Source organism: Mandrillus leucophaeus, unplaced genomic scaffold, assembly GCF_000951045.1.
Source record: "Mandrillus leucophaeus isolate KB7577 unplaced genomic scaffold, Mleu.le_1.0 Scaffold13, whole genome shotgun sequence".
Taxonomy (NCBI): domain Eukaryota; kingdom Metazoa; phylum Chordata; class Mammalia; order Primates; family Cercopithecidae; genus Mandrillus; species Mandrillus leucophaeus.
The window spans coordinates 2,607,569-2,627,269 of record NW_012101254.1 but is presented as its reverse complement, the minus strand read 5'-3'; the positions used below and the strand labels follow the sequence as shown (position 1 = coordinate 2,627,269).

At 52.1% G+C, this 19,701-nt stretch overlaps 1 protein-coding gene across 2 annotated transcripts in view; it reads left to right on the top strand.

Annotated features, from left to right (window-relative positions):
• The first annotated feature begins 593 nt into the window (after window positions 1–593).
• The window catches only part of FAM179A (family with sequence similarity 179, member A), an 84,296-nt gene continuing 65,188 nt past the window's right edge, over window positions 594–19,701 (top strand). For both annotated transcript variants that reach the window (XM_011972572.1, XM_011972571.1), the window contains exons 1-4: window positions 594–843; window positions 13,781–13,918; window positions 17,194–17,304; window positions 18,510–18,797. In XM_011972572.1, coding sequence (XP_011827962.1) covers window positions 13,891–13,918; window positions 17,194–17,304; window positions 18,510–18,797 — 427 coding nt within the window. In that variant the 5' untranslated portion in view covers window positions 594–843; window positions 13,781–13,890. The remainder of the gene's footprint in view (window positions 844–13,780; window positions 13,919–17,193; window positions 17,305–18,509; window positions 18,798–19,701) is intronic.

Genomic DNA, 19,701 nt, shown 5'->3' with positions numbered 1-19,701 from the left:
AGGCCACAGGCTTCCTGCTCTGCAAGGATTTCTGGGGAAGTGATGGAGAGCCTACCAAGTGCTAGACAAAATTACAAGCTGTTACACGCACCTTTGAAATCCTTACAGTAACCCTCTCAAGTCAGTACTATTGTTGTACCCATTTTATAGATGAGGAAACTGAAGTCAAGAAAGGTAAAGTTCTGACCAGAAGGCACACAGCTGGAAGTAGCAGGATCATGATTCAAACCTAGCTCTGCCTGCTCACTCTGGCCTGGATGCTCACTTTGCCTTTCTGCCTCTAGAAGAGCTAGTAAGCAGAAGCAGATTGAGCCCAGAGACCATGTAAACAAAACCAGGGGTTCTACCGCCAACAACATCCCTGCGCCAAGCCAGCTATGCACTTCCTGGCTACAGTCACCAGGCAGAGGGGGCCCAGTGCTCTCTCTTTCTGTGGTGTCCATGACCCCAGAGGACAGGCCTGCCACTTGGGAGTGCCTGTGCTCCAGTGAGCCACAGAGGCAATGAGACCAAGGGGAAAAGTCTCTTGGCTCGGTCTCTGCCCCACGCAGGGAGCTGTGGGCTCCTTCAACGAGTGGTTGCTATGCAGCCTTGTTTATTCAAGGAGAGCTTTGCTGAGAGCTGGAGCACGCCAGCGGCGGAGCTCGTGGCCACCCAGCACCTGCTCAGACAGGAGGCTGCAGCCCAGGACTGCGTGGCTGGTGGGGGCCAGGCTGGGCCAGGCCTGGGGCTTGCCTCCCTTGCCCATCCTTGCCTCCCTGGGCCCATAAGCATCAACATCTCTGTAGAGACCAAGGACCCTGGATTCCTCCAGTGACAGGGGTTTGGCCTCTGGACAGAGAGGTGAGAGGTGATAAGTCCACCAAGCCATCTGTTGTGGGGAGGTGAATGGGAGGCCGGGTCAGGACCCCTGAAGTCCTTGGAGGGAGGGAGAAGGACCCGAACTGGAGCAGGCACAAAGGCACAATGAAGGAAAAAGCATCCTGCCATGACATGGGGGCTGTGTGACCGTGGGGATGTCCCTGACCCTCTCTGGGCCTTTATGTGGCAGCTCTAGGGGAGGAGGTTGGACTCACTGCTCTCTGAGCACTGGGAGCCAAGGAAGGAGGGGCTGGCCTGGGCTGGCCCCTTCCCTGAGTCATGGCCTCTGTCGGCAGTGCTCTCTGCCTCAGGGTGAACCCTTCACAGGGCAGCGGCTCCCTGGGGTGCTGTGGGCGATGGTGCCAGGAGGGGTGTGGGCATGCTGTGGGGACGGCACCTGTGCTTAGGGTGCTAGGGCACCCCGTGAGAGCATAGGCCTTGGAGGGGCTCTGCTCTGGGTTTGAATTCTAACCCCACCTCTTTCTGGCTGTGTGGACTTGAGCTCTTTGCCTGTCTGGGCCTCAGGTCTCTCATCTGTGAAGAGGGGTTTTAAAAAAACCTCTCTTGGTGCCGCGTGTGAGCATGGAGACAGTCAGGAGGGCAGCTGGTGCGTTAGCCCATGTGCAGAACGGAAGTTACTGTTGTTGATGCTGTTGTCACGGTGGAGACTAGCGTGTTCCTTTCTGGAGCGCATTTCAGTCTCCTGAAACTAAGTTTTTGCCAGTCACTTCTCCAGGACAAGGGCTGGTGCTGGCGGGGGACCTCAGAGGGCTGCCGTTTCCTCAGGAGCGCTGGGAGGGGAGGGACTGGGGCCCGTGCTGTTGGAGCATCACGGAGGCAGGCCACAGGGCATTGGTGCCTGGCTCCAGGAAGTGGTGTGAGGGTCCCATAATCATTTCTATCCCAAACCGGGTAGTCCCTTACCCTTCTCACCAATGCCCTGCAGGAGACAGCCCTGCAGCCTTCTAGCCACAGGCTGGCTGGCTCCCAGGACTGGCTCAGTTTCAGCCCATGGATCCCAAGACTAGTAGATTTGAAGAAAGGGGAAGGTAGTTGGGGGCAAGGGATGGGGAGATGTCCACCTGAGCTCTGGAGACACCTGCCTCTGAGGGCAGCGCATCCTCCTGTTGACACCACGGCCACTTCAGAGGCACCAGACTCTGCGCACCAGCACAGAGGCTGGAAGTTTATTATTGCAGACAGAAGAATGCATAACATGCGTGCACAGTGTGAGGGATAGTTATAAAGTGAATGTCCATGTGGCCACCCCCCAGGCCAAGAAACAGACAAACTGGCCGCCTCCCAGAACCCACCCCCATGGGCCCTGTCCTTATCACAGCCGCCTCCCTTCCCCTTAGGGTTAATCACGCTACTAATTTTTCCTTGCTTTTCTATCAAGTTTTTCATCTATGTCTGCATTTTTATTTTAATTTAATTTCGCTTCATTTTTTGAGACAAGGTTTCACTCTGTCCCCCAGGTGGGAGTGCAGTGGCACGGTCTCCGCTCACTGCAACCTCTGCCTCCTAGACTCAAGTGTTCCTCCCACCTCAGCTTCCCAAGTAGCTGGGTGTACAGGTGCATGCCACCATGTCTGGCTAATCTTTGTTTTTTTTTGTGTGTGTGTGTGTGTGTGTGTATATATATATATATTTTTTTTTTTTGTAGAGATGGGGTTTTTCCATGTTGCTCAGCCTGGTCTCGAATTCCTGGCTCAGATGATCCGCCTGCATTGGCCTCCCAAAGTGCTGGGATTACAGGTGTGAGCCACCACGCCCGGCCTATGTTTGCATTTCTAAACACTCGATGTAGTTTTGTCTTCCTTTGAACTTTGTAGAAGTAGGGTCATACCCTGTGTGGTCTTTCACGTCTGGCTCCTTTCACGAAACATTATGCTGTGGCATCATCCATCGTGTTCAGTGGGGCAGTCGTTTGTTTCATTACCCTGTAATATTCTATGTTGTGAGTGCACCGTGATTGATTGCTTCATTTTCCTGTTGAACATTTAGATTTTTTTCTAGATTTTGGCCATTATCCATGGAGCTGCTCTGGACACTCTTGAGCTCCTTTCCTGGATCACCTGTGCAAGATTTTCTCAAGGGTGGGTTCCTAGGAGTGGAATTGCTGAACATTAGGTTTGTGCATTTTTAGCTCTATCAGGTAAAGCCAGACCACTTTCCCAAGGGGTTGTGCCCATTTGTACCTCACCTGCCAGCTGTCGTGAGTGCTCCCATTGCTCTGTGCTCTCACTAGCATTTGGCATTGCCACCCATGTCAATTTTTGCCCATCTTTGTGGGATGGTGGTAGCATCTCATTTGCATTTTCTTGATTACCAGGGGGTTGGGCATCTGCCTCCAGCCCTTCTTCCTCCCCACTTTCTTCTCCTGTTGGGTGCCTTCCTTCCTCTGCTCTCTGTGACCTCAGCCCCTCCTGGTGCTCAGGCTTTTGAGCCCCATTTTTCTCTCTGCCCTCCCCACCCCTCCATCCCTCTCCTCCATTCTTCTTCTTGGGAGACCAATCACTCTTCCACGTACTTCTCAGTGTTGGAATTACAGAGCCACAGTTTCCCATTTTGTGTTTTAAAACCTCTGGTTCTTGGCCCAACTCACATCCCTTCCTGGGTCTTGGATTTCTCTTCAATAAAACAAAGACAGAAAAAAAAAATGTCCCTCCACAGAAGCCATTTACATTTCCCAGGCAAAACCTGGTGTATCTCCTGGAGAGGCACATGCAAAACTCTGGCTCCTATTCAAGAAAGTCAACTTTCTCATGGGCCACTGGGAAGGGACAGGGCCCGGGTCTGAAGTCTTCTGAGCTTCTGGCAGGGAGGCCTTTGCCAAGAGCCCTTTCCTGGGATGTGACAGACATTCAGATGCCAGAGTCATGTCAATACATCTTTGCTGAGATTTTAGACAAGTTGCTTTCTTTCTTCCTAGTCCCTTCTGATCCTCCGAGTACAGGTGTTTGTTCACAGTCTATAGTTTGAAGATTCAAGCTCCCGCTACTGGGCAGGAATCCTCAACTGACCAACCAAACCCTGCAGAAGGCATTCCCGGGACAGTGGGCCAAGCCGTTTTTCATTCAAGACTCCAGCACTGTGATCAAGTGCTGGGATAACTCTTACCTCGACGGTGGAAATCTCAGGGCCAGCAGAAGACTTCCAAGCCCTAGCCAATGGCTGTGTGATTTCAGGCAGGATGGACGCAGTGGCATCCAACCCCTCCAAAAACCTTAGTCCTTGGGAGCACACTACATGGGCTCTGACCAGGCACTGCAGTGGCAAGGTGACTATTTTGGGGGGGGTCTTGAGGGGAAGCTGGAGAAGGAAGCTTTCCTCTCAGTCCTGCTGAAGGCCTTCCCAGCTGGCAGCCAGTGTGATGCCTACAGGGTTATGGGCCCTGGGATAGGCATTGGCTCCTGATGGTCTTATGTATGTGTTATAGACTGAATGCACGTGTCCCCACAAATGCAAATATTAAAGCCTAACCCCCCATGTGTTGGTATCAGGAGGTGGGGCCTTCGGGAGGTAATTTGATTCAGATGAGGTCGTGAGGGTGGTTCTCTCATGATGGGTTAGTGCCCTTAGAAGAAGAGACCGGAGAACTTGCTCTCTCTCCCTCTGCCATGTGAGGACAAAGGGAAGACAGCTACCTGCAATCCAGGAAGCGAGTCCTCACCAGGAGCAGAATCAGCCGGCACCTTAAACTTGGACTTCCCAGCCTCCAGAACTAAATTTCTATTTTTTTGTTTTGTTTTTTGAGTTGGAGTTTTGCTCTTGTTGCCTGGCTGGAGTGCAATGGTGTGACCTCGGCTCACTGTGACCTCTGCCTCCCAAGTTCAAGTGATTCCTCTGCCTCAGCCTCCCTAGTAGCTGGGATTACAGGTACTCACCACCACACCCAGCTAATTTTGTATTTTCAGTAAAGACAGGGTTTTGCCATGTTGGTCAGGCTGGTCTCAAACTCCTAACCTCAGGTGATCTGCCTGCCTCGGCCTCCCAAAGTGCTGGGATTACAGGTGTGAGCCATTGTGCCCAGCCAAATTTTTGTTGTTTAAGTAACGTATTCTATGGTATTTTGTTATAGCAGCCTGAGTAGGCTAAGACAGTAAGTCACACAGCCTCTGTGGGCCTCAGATTAACCCCTCATTTATAAGGAAGGAGACTAGCTGACCTCCAAGGCCCCTTCCAGCTTGAAATTTAGTGACAGGAGAAAGGCACGGGAAATTCTGTTAAAGCACTAGCCCAAGTTCTGATTTATCTCTAATTTATATTTGCAACAACACCACACACAAAGGTGGCGGCAGGTTCAGAAGATTTTGAATTTTGTAAATTTATGTATAAGTTACACAGCCTTTGTTACTAGGACCACAGCCCACTCATATGGTTCCCTTTGAGAATTAGAAAAAGATGTTTCTTTCTCAAGACACTTTTCTTTTATTCATCAGAAAAAGACTGAAATGAATGTGCAAATATGTACAGTCATTGTCTAAAACAACATTGCCAGGACTTTGGAGAAGATGTAGTGTGAGGCTCGTGCCTGTAATCCCAGCATTTTGGGAGGCTGAGGTGGGTGGATCACTTGAGGTCAGGAGTTCGAGACCAGCCTGGCCAACATGGCAAAACCCCGTCTCTACTAATAATATACACACAGAAATAACTAGCTGGGCATGGTGGCACATGCCTGTAGTCCCAGCTACTTGGGAGGCTGAGGCAGGAGGATTGCTTGAACCTGGGAGGTGGAGGTTGCAGTGAGCTGAGATCATGGCACTGCCCTCCTCTGGCCGACAGAGTGAAAATGTGTCTCAAAAAAAAAAAAAAAAAAGAAAAAAGAAAAGGTTGTAGTGTAAGAGATTGAGAAATGTCTCCTTAATTAGGATGCCCTTGTGCAGTGCCCAACCTAGACAATCAAACATGGCGGCCCTGCTTGCAACCTATCTCATTGTTTTTCAAAAACAGCCTAAATAAAGCTTTCTCTCACCCTAGGCTTTCCTATATCTTTTAGACCATTAATGATCACATCAGAATTTCCTAGGGTTGGTGGGGGACGGTTTCAAATGCTGTGGCCCATCTACCCCCAACCCGAGACGCCCACACTGAGCTGCTATTACAAATGGGTGGCCACATTCCTCAGCCGCGCTGGGCATAAAACAGTTGGGAAGTGCTGCTTTGGGTTTCTGACCACTTCCTCTGCCCTGTCCTGGGAGGTCATTAGATTCAGGTGTGAACTGCCTCCTGAACAGACTGTTCTGTTAAGAAAGATTCTTCCCAGCAACGTGGTACTTGACCCCTGTTGTAAGTGTCCCGCCCCAGCCTGCCCGCTGCTTCCTGCTTACCCTCGACAGCTCAGGAAATGGAAGGACCTCCTGCTGCACAAGGTGGCACCTCCGTGTTGCTGTCCAGCCTCAGCCAGGCCTCTGTAGCTTCTTGGCCCAAAGACTTTCAAAAGGGACATTTCCCCTCTTTCTTCTTGAACATCTGAACACAGCAAAACAGTTACTAAACAACCAATACTATTAATAGCCACTGTGGATTGGGCCCCTGGGCCCAATCAGCCTATTAAATGTTTCTCATATTTTTTGGAATATTCTCAATAACCTTGGAGATAGATATTATTATTTCCATTTCACAGTTAAATGGAGACTCAGAGAATTTTAACCATGTGCCTGAGGTCACGCAGCTAGTAAGTGATGGAATTTAACCCCGTTGACTCCTGAATGAATGCCCTGAAATACTACCACCTCCTTGAGCAGAAACCATCAGCCTCGACTCTTCCACTTAGTAGCTCTGTGGCTTCAACTTAGTTACTTAACCTCTCTGAGCCTCAATCATCTTGTCTATAAAATGAGGATGAAAATATGCACTGTCTTTCTCTATTTCCAAAGCTCAATGACATAGTCTTTGGAAGCATGACGTATATTGCCTGGGCACAAAGCAAAATGGAACTAAGAAATGTTTATTCCTTCACTTAGTTTCTTCTCAGCAAGACTGTCTGGAAGATGTGCTTTAGTTTTGAACTCATTCATTCAGTCACACTACAGTTACTGTGTTATTGCCATGAGCCTGGTACTGTTTGTCCCTTTGTCTGCATTCTGTGGAATTGCTGGCTGGCTGCACCTCATATTGTCTGAGAACAGGGCGGTTGCAGGAGTACTAAGCCCACCTGATCTCATGATGGTAGAGGAGACGCCATCTGCAACAGTGGTGGTAGCCCCAGAGCTGGTAAAGGGGTCCAGTTGTGGTGGGGGTGCTTCTCATCCGTGAACGGCCTTCCTGCTGGCCCCCACATGCCAGTCACAGCTGGAGTCAGGGGCCTGAGTGGCGGAGGGCCTTGGATACCCCCACAGGCGGTCTGGTGGGTGTGGATATCAATCTCCCAGTTCGGGGTGAAGTGGCTCTTGGGACTGCCAGCTCTAGGAGTGGCCGAGTTGAGGGTCAGTGTGGAAACCAGCCCTGCCCCAAGCTAATAAAGATGGACACGCAGGTGGAGCCATCCAGGCCTCCTCGCAGCTGCGAGGCCTTGTCTGCAGCTCCAGAGAGGGAGGTCTGGGCTCCACTGTAGGCTTGGAAGTCCCGATAATCAGATGGCAATTGAAATCACAAGGGTGGGTGCCGCCTGTAAGAAGCCCTCCTAATAAAGATGGAGGCATCTGGGAGAGGAAAGGAAAGGAATGGTTTGGTTCTTCTAAAGTCAGAATATGCCCCCGTGACTATTCAGAACTTCACACTCCTGAGTCCAGCTCTCACATGCAGCAGACTCACCTCCCTCTTCACCGCCAATATCAAGGCTGTTCTACGTGCCCTTTCTCTCTTCCTGACCTCTCCCTCTGTAGGACCCTTGGCTCTTCCTCCAGGGTCTGAGGACTGGCACTCCTGTCTGGCCCAGCCTGTGCCCTTCTCCCTCCGCTGTTAACACTGGGCTCCTGCTCCATCAGCTCCCCTCCCTCCCCTGGGTCTTCAGCCTTTTCCTTCTGGCTCTTTCTCCTCCTCCTGTGAACTTGCTCTAGAATCTCCCTGAAAAATACAGATAACAAACAAACAAGCAAACAACACAACTTCATCCACCCTTCCTTCCCCTCCAGCTACTCTCCAATCTCCTGCCTTTCTCATCCAAATTCCCCAGCATTGTTTGGACTCACTGTCTCTATTTAACCTTCCACTCAGACCTCAGGATTTTCTGCGACCCCCATTCCTCCACAGGCACAGAGATTGCTCACACTAAGCTCCCGATGATTCCATAATGGTCACATCCAGTTGGCTGAGCTGACACCTCTAATCACTCTCTGCTCATCTGGCTCTGCTGGTGCCAACTGCCCTGGCCTCCCTGGCTGTCCTTGCTCAGACTCCCTTGGGGCCTCCCCTTCTCTACCCATCTCTGCTCAATGCTGCTGTTTTCCTGAGACGTTCCTTAGCTCTGGGCACTCTCTTGAGGCCAGGTTTTGTTTTTGTTTTTGTTTTTCTTTGAGATGGAGTCTTGCTCTGTTGTCCAGGCTGGAGTGCAGTGGTGTGATCTCAGCTCACTGCAGCCTCCACCTCCCAGGTTCAAGTGATTCTCCTGCCTCAGCCTCCTGAGTAGGTAGGATTATAGACGTGTGCTACCACAAAGCTAATTTTTGTATTTTTTGGTACAGACGGGGTTTTTGCCATGTTGGCCAGGCTGGTCTCTAACTCCTGACCTCAAGTGATCCGCCCACCTCGGCCTCTCACAGGCATGAGCTGCTGTAACGGGCCCGCTTTTCATATCTTATTGAATGCAATATTGAAGTGAGATAAGCGTTATCTCCTTTTTTTTTTTTTTTTTTTGGAGACAGGATCTCTGTCGCCCAGACTGGAGTGCAGTGGCACAATCTCGGCTCACTGCAGCCTCGACCTCCTGCCTCAGCTCCCCCAAGGTAACTGAGACTACAGGGACAAGCCACCATGCCTGGCTAATTTTTGCATTTTTGTAGAGATGAGATTTTACTGTGTTGCCCAAGCTGGTCTCGAACTCAAGCGATCCGCCAGCCTTGGCCTCCCAAAGTGCCAGGATTGCAGCATTATTTCCACTTTGCAGTTAAAAGAGCTGGGCTCAGAGAAGTTTAACAATGTGCCTTCAGTCACACAGCTTGCAGGCGCTGGATTTTAGTCTTATTCCCCTTCGTATCTTAGTACCTATGGCATGTTTGAATGAGTGAGTGAATCGCAGATTTTCAGTGACAGGCCGAACTCTGGAGGTCAGAGTCTCATAAGTTGTTCACCTGACAACATCCAGGGTCCTCCCTGCAGGTCTATGGCCTGGGCTGCCTCCCATGAGGGAAGCAGAGGTGGGTGGAGGGGTGAGATGTATGTGTATGGTGATTGGAGGCGTGGGTAGCTGTTTCTTATCCTCAGGGAGACAGCACGAGATACAGGAAGGCATGTTCCATCCAGTCTAAACCCTGCGTATAATCAGTGTCAAATCCTGGTTAAGTTGTTTATTTTCTGTGCCTGATCCAGAGGCTGGGCTAACATCTCTACATTTCAGTCCTGTAATTCTGTCAGAGGCTCCCCTTCCTTGGGAAGTTCTTCCAAGGCCCCACTCGAGCGTTCTGCATGAAACTGCAGGTCAGATAATGCCATTCCTCTCCTTGAACAGTCTCCAGAGTTCCCCTGGGCTGCAGGGCAAGCCCTGACCCTCTCACAGAGCATTCTGGGTCTCCGCCGATGGCCCTCATCCCGCTCCCAGGCCTGGGTCCTCTTGCCAGACCCCAGACTCACAGGCACATCTGCTCCGTGCTTTCCTCAGGCCGCGTCCTCAGCCTGGAACGCCATTCCTCCTTCCTACCCATTTAGACCCCATTTCCTACCCGTTTTGATCCCACTTCCAGGCCCAGCACGGAGGCTGCTTTTCCGTGGAGCATCTCCGGTGCCCTAGTCAGACGGTGTGGAGAGTGTCCCTGAGTGCTCATCGCTGCAGCAGGGTTACTTCGTCCTGTCGGGCGTGACAGTGAACGTTCACCTTCTCTGCTCAGCATTACAGACGACATTCGCTTAGAAGTGTGGGCTCAGGGGTGAGAGCTGGAGGGGGTCAAAGGCAACCTCTCATTTGAGTGTCTTATTCTGTAGACATATCTGTCTCCTCTGCATGAGAGGCATCTGTGTCACCTGGTCTGTCTTACAGGAATGGAGGGCTGGCCTGTCATAACTTTAAAGACAGTGTGGGTGTATGGACATGCGAGTGAGTGTGCGCGCGCGTGTGTGTGTGTGTGTGTGTGAAGTGGGGGGCGGGGGACTTGCTTTTCCCCAGGGGAGGAGAAGGAAGATTCACACCTGACATTACTGAACAATTACTATATGCCAGCAATAGGACTATTATTTCTAACATTACTTCATTTATTCCTAACAAAACCCCTTGTTAGGACATTTTTTTCAGATGAAGAAACTGAAGCTCAGAGGAATTAAATCAGCTTCCCAAGTTTATACAGGAGGGCCCAGGGCAGGATTCCAGCCCCGCTGTGTCTGAGCCACAGCCAGCGTTCTGGGAGTTCTGAGTGGGGCACTCGGCCACATACTGGCTCGTGGGGTGTGAGACGGGAGGGGGCCTAGATCTGAGGCCTCTCTTCCGAGAGTATGTCAGTGGGGACCATGTTTTTGGTTCCGGAATGAGGATTTGTAAACTCTGCCATTCTTCCCCTCAGCCTGGCTCGCCCCCTCTTCCTTTCTCTGTCACCTTGGCGTGAGCTCTACTGTTCCCACCAGCTTTGTCTGAGGAGATGAGAACTCTGGCTGGAGACGTCTCAGAGGTCTCTGAAAGTCAGAGTGGGTGGTGTCATGACAGCAAGAGAAGCTGTGAGAGTGGCAGCCCCAGGGCTGTGGTGGGTGGGCTGGGTCTGCCCCGCCCCGTGGGAGCAGGTGGACGTGGAACTGCGCGCTCCCTGTGGGCTGTGCGAGGCCTGGGCGGTTGGGGTTTTGTTCTTGGGGTGAACTTCTTTACTGGGCCACCCCTAGCTAGCTTTTGTTCCCTTTCCACTTGACACTTGAGTCCCCTCTGTCACCTTTCTTCATTCCTGTGGTGCCAGTCACTATGGAACCTCTGCAGCCATAGGGTTAACGGGAGGAGGGGACAATGGCCACTTACTTTGGGTCACCCCATTCCCTGGGCTGGGAAACAGAGGCTGAGAGGGGAGGAGCCAGCCAGGCAGAGCAATTCAGAGCATCAGGAAGTGAGGACAAGATCCTGGTCACCAGAATCCACCGGCTCATTTAGCCCTTTGGATCAGGGGCTGGCTGTTCTCACAGGGGAGAGTAGCGCCTTGGTGTCTAGAGCAGCGCCAGGTGCGATGGGGCCTCGGTGAACTGCACCTTGGGGGTCAGGTGCTCAGTGGAGTCTGTGCCCTGTCCACACTTGTGCTGGACTTCCTGATTCTTTTATAGTTTGGATATGGATCATTCAGTTCCCACAGGCCCCTGGGCCAGAGTGATTTCCTAGGGTGGTGCCCCTCACTGCACCCACATTAGTCGGGCCTGTTTGTCCATAGCAACTCTGGCCACCTGCCACCTCTAGGGCGGGCACCTCGGAGATCCTGCACTAGACCCTGGGGCCTGAAGGGCCGAAGGTGTAGACCCTGAGAGGGTCTCAAAGTGGCTCTGCTAGAGGGGATGCTTTGGCAAGCCGTGGAATGGCTCCAGATTTCCTTTCCGTACTGCTGGTGTCCTGGGGCCAGGGGGAACCTGGGCTGCCTTGGCCTGTTGACCTCTGACCACTGAGGAGGCCACGGTGGGAGAACCGTCTTGTTCAGAAGGCCCATTGCAGTAGGGGTGGCTGTTGAAACTTAAGCATCCTGTACCCTCAGGCAGCTCGAGTCTTCTCTTTAGCCTCCTAGAGAGTAATCACTTTGGGGAAACTGAGGCAGCAATGACCACTCTGACAGCCTAGGGTAAGAAATAGGGCTGAGGTCTTATTATAAAGTGAATCTGAACTACAGGCCAGTGATTTTTCGATCCTGTTTGAACATCAAAATCAGAAGGTAAGGCCGCGCGTGGTGGCTTATGCCTGTAATCCCAGCACTTTGGGGGTCCAAAGCAGGCAGATCACTTGAGGTCAGGAGTTTAAGACCAGCCTGGCCAACATGGTGAAACCCCATCTCTGCTAAAAATACAAAAATTAGCTGGCCATGCTGATGCATGCCTGTAATCCCAGCTACTTGGGAGGCTGAGGCAGGAGAATGGCTTGAACCTGGGAGGTGGAGGTTACAGTGAGCCAAGATCATGCCACTGCACTCCAGCCTGGGTGACAGAGGGAGATTCTGTCTCAAAAAAAAAAAAAAAAAAAAAAAAAGAAATCAGAGGTTTTAAAAAAATCCCTGTGGCCTATTTCCTATACTTAATTCAGCAGGGGCTAGAGATGGGGCCTGGAAATCTATAATTTTAATTAGTTTCCAGGATATTCTAATCTGCAGTTAAGGAGAACAAGGACTGTAGCTAAATATTGCTTTTCTGCATATAATTTTCATAGAAAGTGTATCCTCTGGTTAGAGATATGGGGAACAGGTGGGGCCTGCGGCTGTCACAGCCCCCAAATCCCAGGACCCCAGCTTGTTTGCTGTAATTCAGCCATGGAAGGTCTGTGCCAGCCTGCCACATTCCTGCTGGGCTTTGTCTGGAAACCAGCTGCCTGGTCAATCTCTTGAGCCTGTTCCCTAGCTCAGGGGGTGAAGTCTGGGGTGTTGGTATCTGTGGAACAGAATCTTCCCTCGCCTTGCCTGGGAGAGGTGCCGTGTCTCACAGGGGTTCAGGACTGCTTTTCAGCACCGTGTGGCCACATCCTTATCCCAGTAGATATTAAACAGAGAGTTCCCCTCTCCCTGGTTGTGAGGAAAATTCTCAGACAGGGAACTCGTGTCTTGAGGTTCTAAGAAGTGAGACCAGGCTGGGGCCAAGCTGGGCTGGGTGCTGCGCTGGGCCCGGCGCTGGGCTGGACACCTGTGTTTGGGTGGAGGGTTGCTAGGAGCTACTCTGCCTTCTGGGGCCCGGGTGGGGCAGCGGCTGGCTGGCTTCCAAATGGAAGGCGGGTTTCTCAGTTCCTGAGTTGGGATTTCTTGCTCAGAAAAGGGAGTTGGCACAGGTTCCTGCCCTGTCCGCAGACGCTTTGTGGACGAGAGCTCCTGTCTGGGGTAGAAATTGGGAGCTGTGGGCTTCACCCCTGGTCTTACTACAGATCAGCTCTGAGGGCACCTCCATTACCTGTCAGGGGAAAACGGTCGCCATTATCTCAGCAAAGGATTCATAGAATTGTGTGAAGCTGCAGAGGGTGCAGTGAGACCCTGTCACATGGAGAGAGAATGAAGTTAGGTCAAGGGCAAGAGCTGACGGCTGACCCCAGAGGCTGAAAGGAGGGCAGGAGGGATCAAGTGTGGACAATGCAGTGGCTGAGGGGTCACAGGTGTGGCTTGTTCAGTCCGGTGAGAATGAGCACCAAGGACGTCATGGAGGTCGTAACCACACATCTCGAGAGAGACTGGAGAGCCGGTGTCCGAGAGGCCCCGCCAACACCTGTGTGATGAGTGGTCACAGAGGCCAACATTGTCATGGGCTTTCAGGGCAGCTGGTGGACTGAGGGGTATCGGAAGCAAACAGAAACTGCTGGAGAAACAGTGTCAGACACTACCTTGGCAAAAATCATCTTTCCCCGCGACCCTAAAGGTGCCCATGTCTCAGTGACAAGGGACGGCAGGTTGATGGGTTTTGTTGACACTCTTCATAACGAACTCTTCCCAAAACCACGCGGCCTCGCACTTGGGAACTGAAACATTTGTGAGTCCAATGTCAGAAAAATGGCATCCTTCAGTTTAATGGCCGATTTCTTCATGACAATAATGCTTTAGCTCCTGATGGGCTTTCTGTGAAGTAGTTTAAAAGTGTTAATTGGCTTTTACTGACTTCTCTTTTCTCTTCTTATCCTTAGGTCCCAGATGTTACAGGTCGGACCCCTCCAGACCCCCAAGGACTGTACTCACCACCCAGAAATAGCTGCTGCCTCTGGGCAACCTTGCAGGCACCTTCTCCACCCAGGACATGGGCACCCGTGATGATTTCCCCAAAGGTAACGGGCACCACAGGAGGCCTGCGGCTGGTGTTTTCTGGGCTAGGGGACCTGCCTTGGACACTCCCAGAGGCCAGAACAAGGGAGATGTGGGGATGAAGGCTGCTGGGAGATGCAGCCAGGTGGCCGTGCCTTTCCAGCCCTGGCCAGCAACCCACGTGCTGCTGCTCAGCTGGCTCTCTGGGTGGCTCCCTGGCCTAGGAGTGCTTGGAGCGTTCTAGAGCCTTGGCCTGAGCTTTGCCTCCACTCTCTGCAGCAGGGTGGCTGGTTCCTTGAGGGGCTAATTCTGTTCTGTGGTCAAGGGTATGTGGATGGGCAGGGGATGTGGATGGGCAGGGGATGTGGGCCGGGGCCTCAGGGAGAGTGAATGGTTCTATTTCCTTTGCCAACTGGGTGGAGTAGTGGGAGCAGTGTGTGGCCAGTTAGCATCAGGAGACGGGCCTCGAGGCCTGGCTCTGCTTTTGGGAGCCATCTGGGTGAGCCTCAGTTTCCCCTGGAAAGTGAGGGGATTGGTCCTGCCCCAGATGAAATGGGTACTAGCAAGGTGCAGAGCTGCTTCATCCTGCAGGGGCTGGAGCAGGGGCCAGATGGCCATTTGGAAGGAAGGCAGAGCAGCAGGATGGCCAGAGCTGCTGTTCAGGAGACAGCGCTTGATGCACACGGAGGAGCTCCCGGGGGCTTCGACATAGGAATCAGAAAACACCTGCTTACTTTAGTGCTAAATCAGATCCCACCCGAACGTAGATTCCAGTGGGGAAGTGGGAGGTGCTGAGATCTTAGAAAGAAAAATCTACAAATCTACAAATAGGATAAAGATGTTGTATGAACCTTTAGTGCTGTCAACTCCTTTGCTTTACTGATGTGGGAACTGAGACTCGGAGAAGTTAGCGTATTTCCTCAAGGTCACACAGGTGGCAAAAAGTGGGAACCCAGGCTCCTGAGTCCCAGACTAGGAGTCTTTCGACCTGGGGGTGGATGAGCTGGGTTTCCACCTGCGTGGTGGCTTCTCCAGGTGGTGGGTTAGGGCCCCATGGATGGTCCTGAGGTGTGCTTGGGAAGGACTGAGCCGGGAGGGTATGGGACCCACGTTTGTGAAGTGACTGCTGAGCGGCAGGGACAGTACTGCAGAGATGAGTAAGACACAGTGCCTATTCCTAGGGAAGCTGCAGGGCAGGAGCAGAGAGAGGTGTGGGGAAGAGAGAGTAACGGGGGTGTGCCTGGGGCTGTGGGAACACAGGAGAGGGGGTTTCTCTTTCTCTTTTAAAAATACTGACACATAATAGTTGTACATATTTTCTGGGTGTACATGTGGTATTTGGATACAGGCATTCAAGGTGTAATGATTAAATTAGGGTAACTGGGATTTCCATTACCTCAACCATTGGCCATTTCTTGATGTTGGGAACGTTCCAATTCTAGCTGTTTTGAATTATACAATACATTATTATGAGCTATAGTCACCCTACTGTACTATCAAACAATAGCTCTTATTCCTTCTATCTAACTGTATTTTTGTACCCATTAACCAACTTCTTTTCATTCCACCCCCTTCTCTTCCCAGCCTCTGGTAACCACCATTCTGTTTTCTGCCTCTGTGAGATTGACTTTTTTAGCTCCTATATATGAATGAAAACAAGTAAAATTTGTCTCTCTGTGCCTGGCTTACTTCACTTAAGATAATGACCTCCAGGCTGGGCATGGTGGCTCACATCTGTAATCCTAGCACTTTGGGAGGCAGAGGTGGGCAGATTGCATGAGCTCAGGAGTTTGAGACCAGCCTGGGCAACATGGTGAAACCCTGTCTCTACGAAAATACAAAAAATTAGCCGGGTGTGGTGGCAGGCGCCTGTAATCCCAGCTACTCGGGGGAGCTGAGGCAGGAGAATCACTTGAACCCAGAAGGTGGACGTTGCAGTGAGCCGAGATCGCACCACTGAGACTCCATTTAAAAAAAAAAAAAAAAAAAGATAATGACCTCCAGTTCCATCCATGTAGCTGCAAGTGACAGGATTTTATTCTTTTTTATGGCCTGATAGTATCCCATTGTGTATATGTGCCACATTTTCTTTATCCATTCATCTGTTGATGGACACTTAGGTTGATTCCATATCTTGGCTATTGTGAATAATGCTGCAATAAACATGAGAGTGCAGATAGCTCAATGTACTGATTTACTTTCTGTTGGATATTTACCCAGCAGTGACCTCAAAAGCACAAGCAACAAAAACAAAATAGACAAATGGGATTCCATCAAGCTAAAAAGCTTCTGTATCCCCAAGGAAACAGTCAATAGAGTGAAGAATGGGAGAAAATATTTGCAAACTATCCATCCAACAAAGGATTAATAACCAGAATATATAAGGAACTCAAACAACTCAGTAACAAAAAACAGAGAATCTTCTTTAAAAACTGGCAAAAGATGGAAGGTTTCTTAAAGGAGCGCATGCCTTAGCTGAGCTTCCCCTCCTCTTTCCTGACTCCTACTCCCTGTATGGTCTCAGTTCAGTGGTCCCGCCCTCTGGGAAGCTTTTTCTGTCCCCATCTCTGGCCAGGCTCCCAGGCCCCACACTGTCATTGCTTATTAATCATTGTCTTCCCTGCCAGACTTCAAATCTCACTGAGGACTGAGTCAGCCTTGCCCACTACTGTCTCCCTGCACAGGGAGCGTTCACAAATCCCTGTGTCGGGGATAGAGGGGGCCTTTTGCTGAGCCAAGGGAGGTTAGGAGAGAAGAGGGAAGATCAGTGTAAGACCTGCTGATGAGGTGCCTGGGGACTTCCAAGAAGGAGTTGGCAAAGTAATCTGATGCTCTGCTCTGCAACGGGTGGGATTGGTCAGGGTGGAAGCCATAGGGTAGGGGATTATCTGCAGGGCGTGGCAGTGAGGAAGTGGCCTGGGAAGAGCAGCTGGTGGACAGAGGTTGGGGATGGGCACTCCAGGGGTCAGTGGTGTTGGGTGATGGAAGAGGGGTGCCCATGAGGGAGATGAAAAGATGGAGTGGGGTTTGGAGCACAGCCAGGGTATGAGGAAGGAGGAGGCAGCCAGGCTGAGAGGCTGGGGTAAGTGGGGTTGGAGGGATTTGGTGGAGATCACAGGCACCCTGCTGACCCTGCCAGGCTCTGGTGTTGTGGGTGGGGCCACCACATGCCTTGGGTTTTTGGGCAGGGACACTGGGGGTTGGAGTGCTCAGGGTTACGGCCGGGTGTTCTTGGTTTGCTCCCAGTCTTGGCCTTGGAGGACTCTCAGGTGCCGCTCTCCTGTGCTTCTGTCTCCAGCCAAGGTCCTGGCCCCCGTGGCCGAGTACTGCGGGAGCATCCCTCGGTCCAGTGCTGGGCCCCGGGTGCTCCCGCCTGGAAGCATCAATTCCAGTCTGCCTCATGGAGAAGGTGAGATGGGAAGACCCGCCTGGTCAGGGCCCCTGGCCTCATCCTGGAGCGGGGAGTGTGGTAGATGCTGGCTGTGTTCTCAAGCTACCAGCAGGTGTCATTTTCCTGTGGCTCCTGCTGAAAATGCCCTTTGATTCTTTCAAAGGCAGGTTCTTTTCAACCCTGTGCCTCAGAGGTTGGAGGTGTGCAGAGGGGGACCGGCAGGAATAGGGAGCAGGGCTCTCTGCATGTGCCTGGGCCTGGGAGTGTACTGAGCACCCAGGGTGGCAATGGGGAGGGGCCCCTCTCAAGATGTCCACTCAGCGTCTCTGCCACTTGTCCAGCATCTGTGGCCTGAGTCTCTGATGGGGCTGGGGTGTGGCTGAGCTTTCCAGAGCCCGCCTGTCTGAATGCTTTCCCTGTCCCTTTCTGCACCAGGGCTCCCCCAGGGCCCAGGTGAAAAGCACCACTTCCTGAAGGTCTTCTAGAGCCTCTTTCCTCCTCTAAATGTGCTGAGCGTTTTGTTTCTCTCCCATCTGGTGTGTCTGCTGGGGGTGGGGGTGATTTGCTCTGAGACTCCTGAGCTCCTGCTTGCAGCTTGTGCTTGGCATAGGTCAGTGCTCAGGGATCTGATGACTTTGTTGGACCCTGGAGATTGGTGGATGGTGGACCCTGGAGATTGGTGGATGGTGGACCCTGGAGATTGGTGGATGGTGGACCCTGGAGATTGGTGGATGGTGGACCCTGGAGATTGGTGGATGGTGGTCCCTGGAGATGATGGGTGGATGGTGGTCCCTGGAGATGGGTGGATGGTGGACCCTGGAGATTGGTGGATGGTGGTCCCTGGAGATTGGTGGATGGAGATTGGTGGATGGTGGTGTCTGGAGATGGGTGGGTGGTGGTCTCTGGAGATTGGTGGATGGTGGTCCCTGGGCAGATGACCTTCCCTGTGATTCATGGCCTCTTGTCTGTGCTGTGATAGGACTGCATGTGGATTCCCCCTTTTGTTCTGAGCACTTCGTGGCATGGGTCTTGTGAAGACTAGGTGCTTCAGAGACACTGTCGAATGAATGACTCGCCCCCAGGAGTGACTAAAACATTAGATGACTGGGTCTCACCAGGCAAGTGGCTGCCTGTTCAAAGGAAGCAATGTCAAGGAGCTTGCTGGTGCCTGCTGCCCCCCTGGGTATTGTGTGCCAAGCCATTCACAACTCTGTCCCCCTCAGGTTCCCTCCAGCCTGAGCCAAGCACCCTACTGAGTAATGAGGAACCGTCACAGCTCCCGAGTGGACACGGAGAGCTGGGTGGCCGCAAGCTGGACACCCCTTCCAAGGGCTGGCAGGAGAGGAACGGTTGCCCCAGGAACCTCGGGGCCTTGTCTTTGGGGGCCCAGCCTCTGGTGCTCCTCCCTTCTCTGGAGTCAGAGGCCAACAGTGTGGCTAGGGACACCACCCAGATTAAGGACAAACTCAAGAAAAGGAGGCTCTCAGAGGGCTTGGCAGCGTCTTCCCGAGGTGAGCACTGGCCCCTGCCCACCCCTCACCCACCCACTTCCAGGTCAGGCCCCCAGGCCACCAGGGCTGTGAGGGTCAGCAGGCTTCCAGGTGGCATGCTGGGATCCCCTGGGGGTGATCAGTGGGCACACGCCAGGTACCCTCTCTGTGACCTCAGTGACCTCCTTGGAGCTGAGCCTCCCTCCTGGGCTCTGCAGTGCTTCCCGACTGGCCTCTTCATCCCCACCCTTGCACCTTCTAGTCTTGTTCCAGAAGGATCCTTTTAAACAAATGTTCTTCCCATTTCCACCACTATGCTCAAAACCAGCCAGTGGGTTTTCGACGTGCTTAGACTAAGATCCCAAATGTTCCCTTATGCACAAGACCCTCTGGCCCTGGCCTCACACCAACCGTGTCACTCTCTGCCTTTGGTCTCTGCTGTCCAGGGCCTGGGGCTTGTAGGCTATTTCCTGCCTGAGGTTTACAGCCACTGCTCCTGCCCCACCCCTCCTCCATTTCCCACTCCGAAAATCCCCATCCAGCCTCTCTTCTTGGCTTCAAAGCCCTCCTCAGAGAGGCCTCCTTGACTCCCCAATGTGAATTTGCCCCTTAGGATGCTCTCCAATCATGCCCTATCATTTGTTTCCTTCGGTTCTTTTCATGATTTGCATTTATATCTTTACTTTTGTGACTGTTTAAAACCTGAATCTTGCATGTAATTGTCTGCTCCAAGAGGGCAGTGACCGAGATCTAGGTGTGAGGCACAGTCGGTTGGCACCTCGGAGGCTCTCAAGAAACGTTTGTTGAGCAGATGAACAAGGGATTCAACAGCAGGCGCTTTATACTCTCTCTCATCTGGGTGGTGGACAAGCAAAGTTCAAATCTTAGTCCCTATACTCATTGGCTCTGGGGCCTTGGGCAAGTC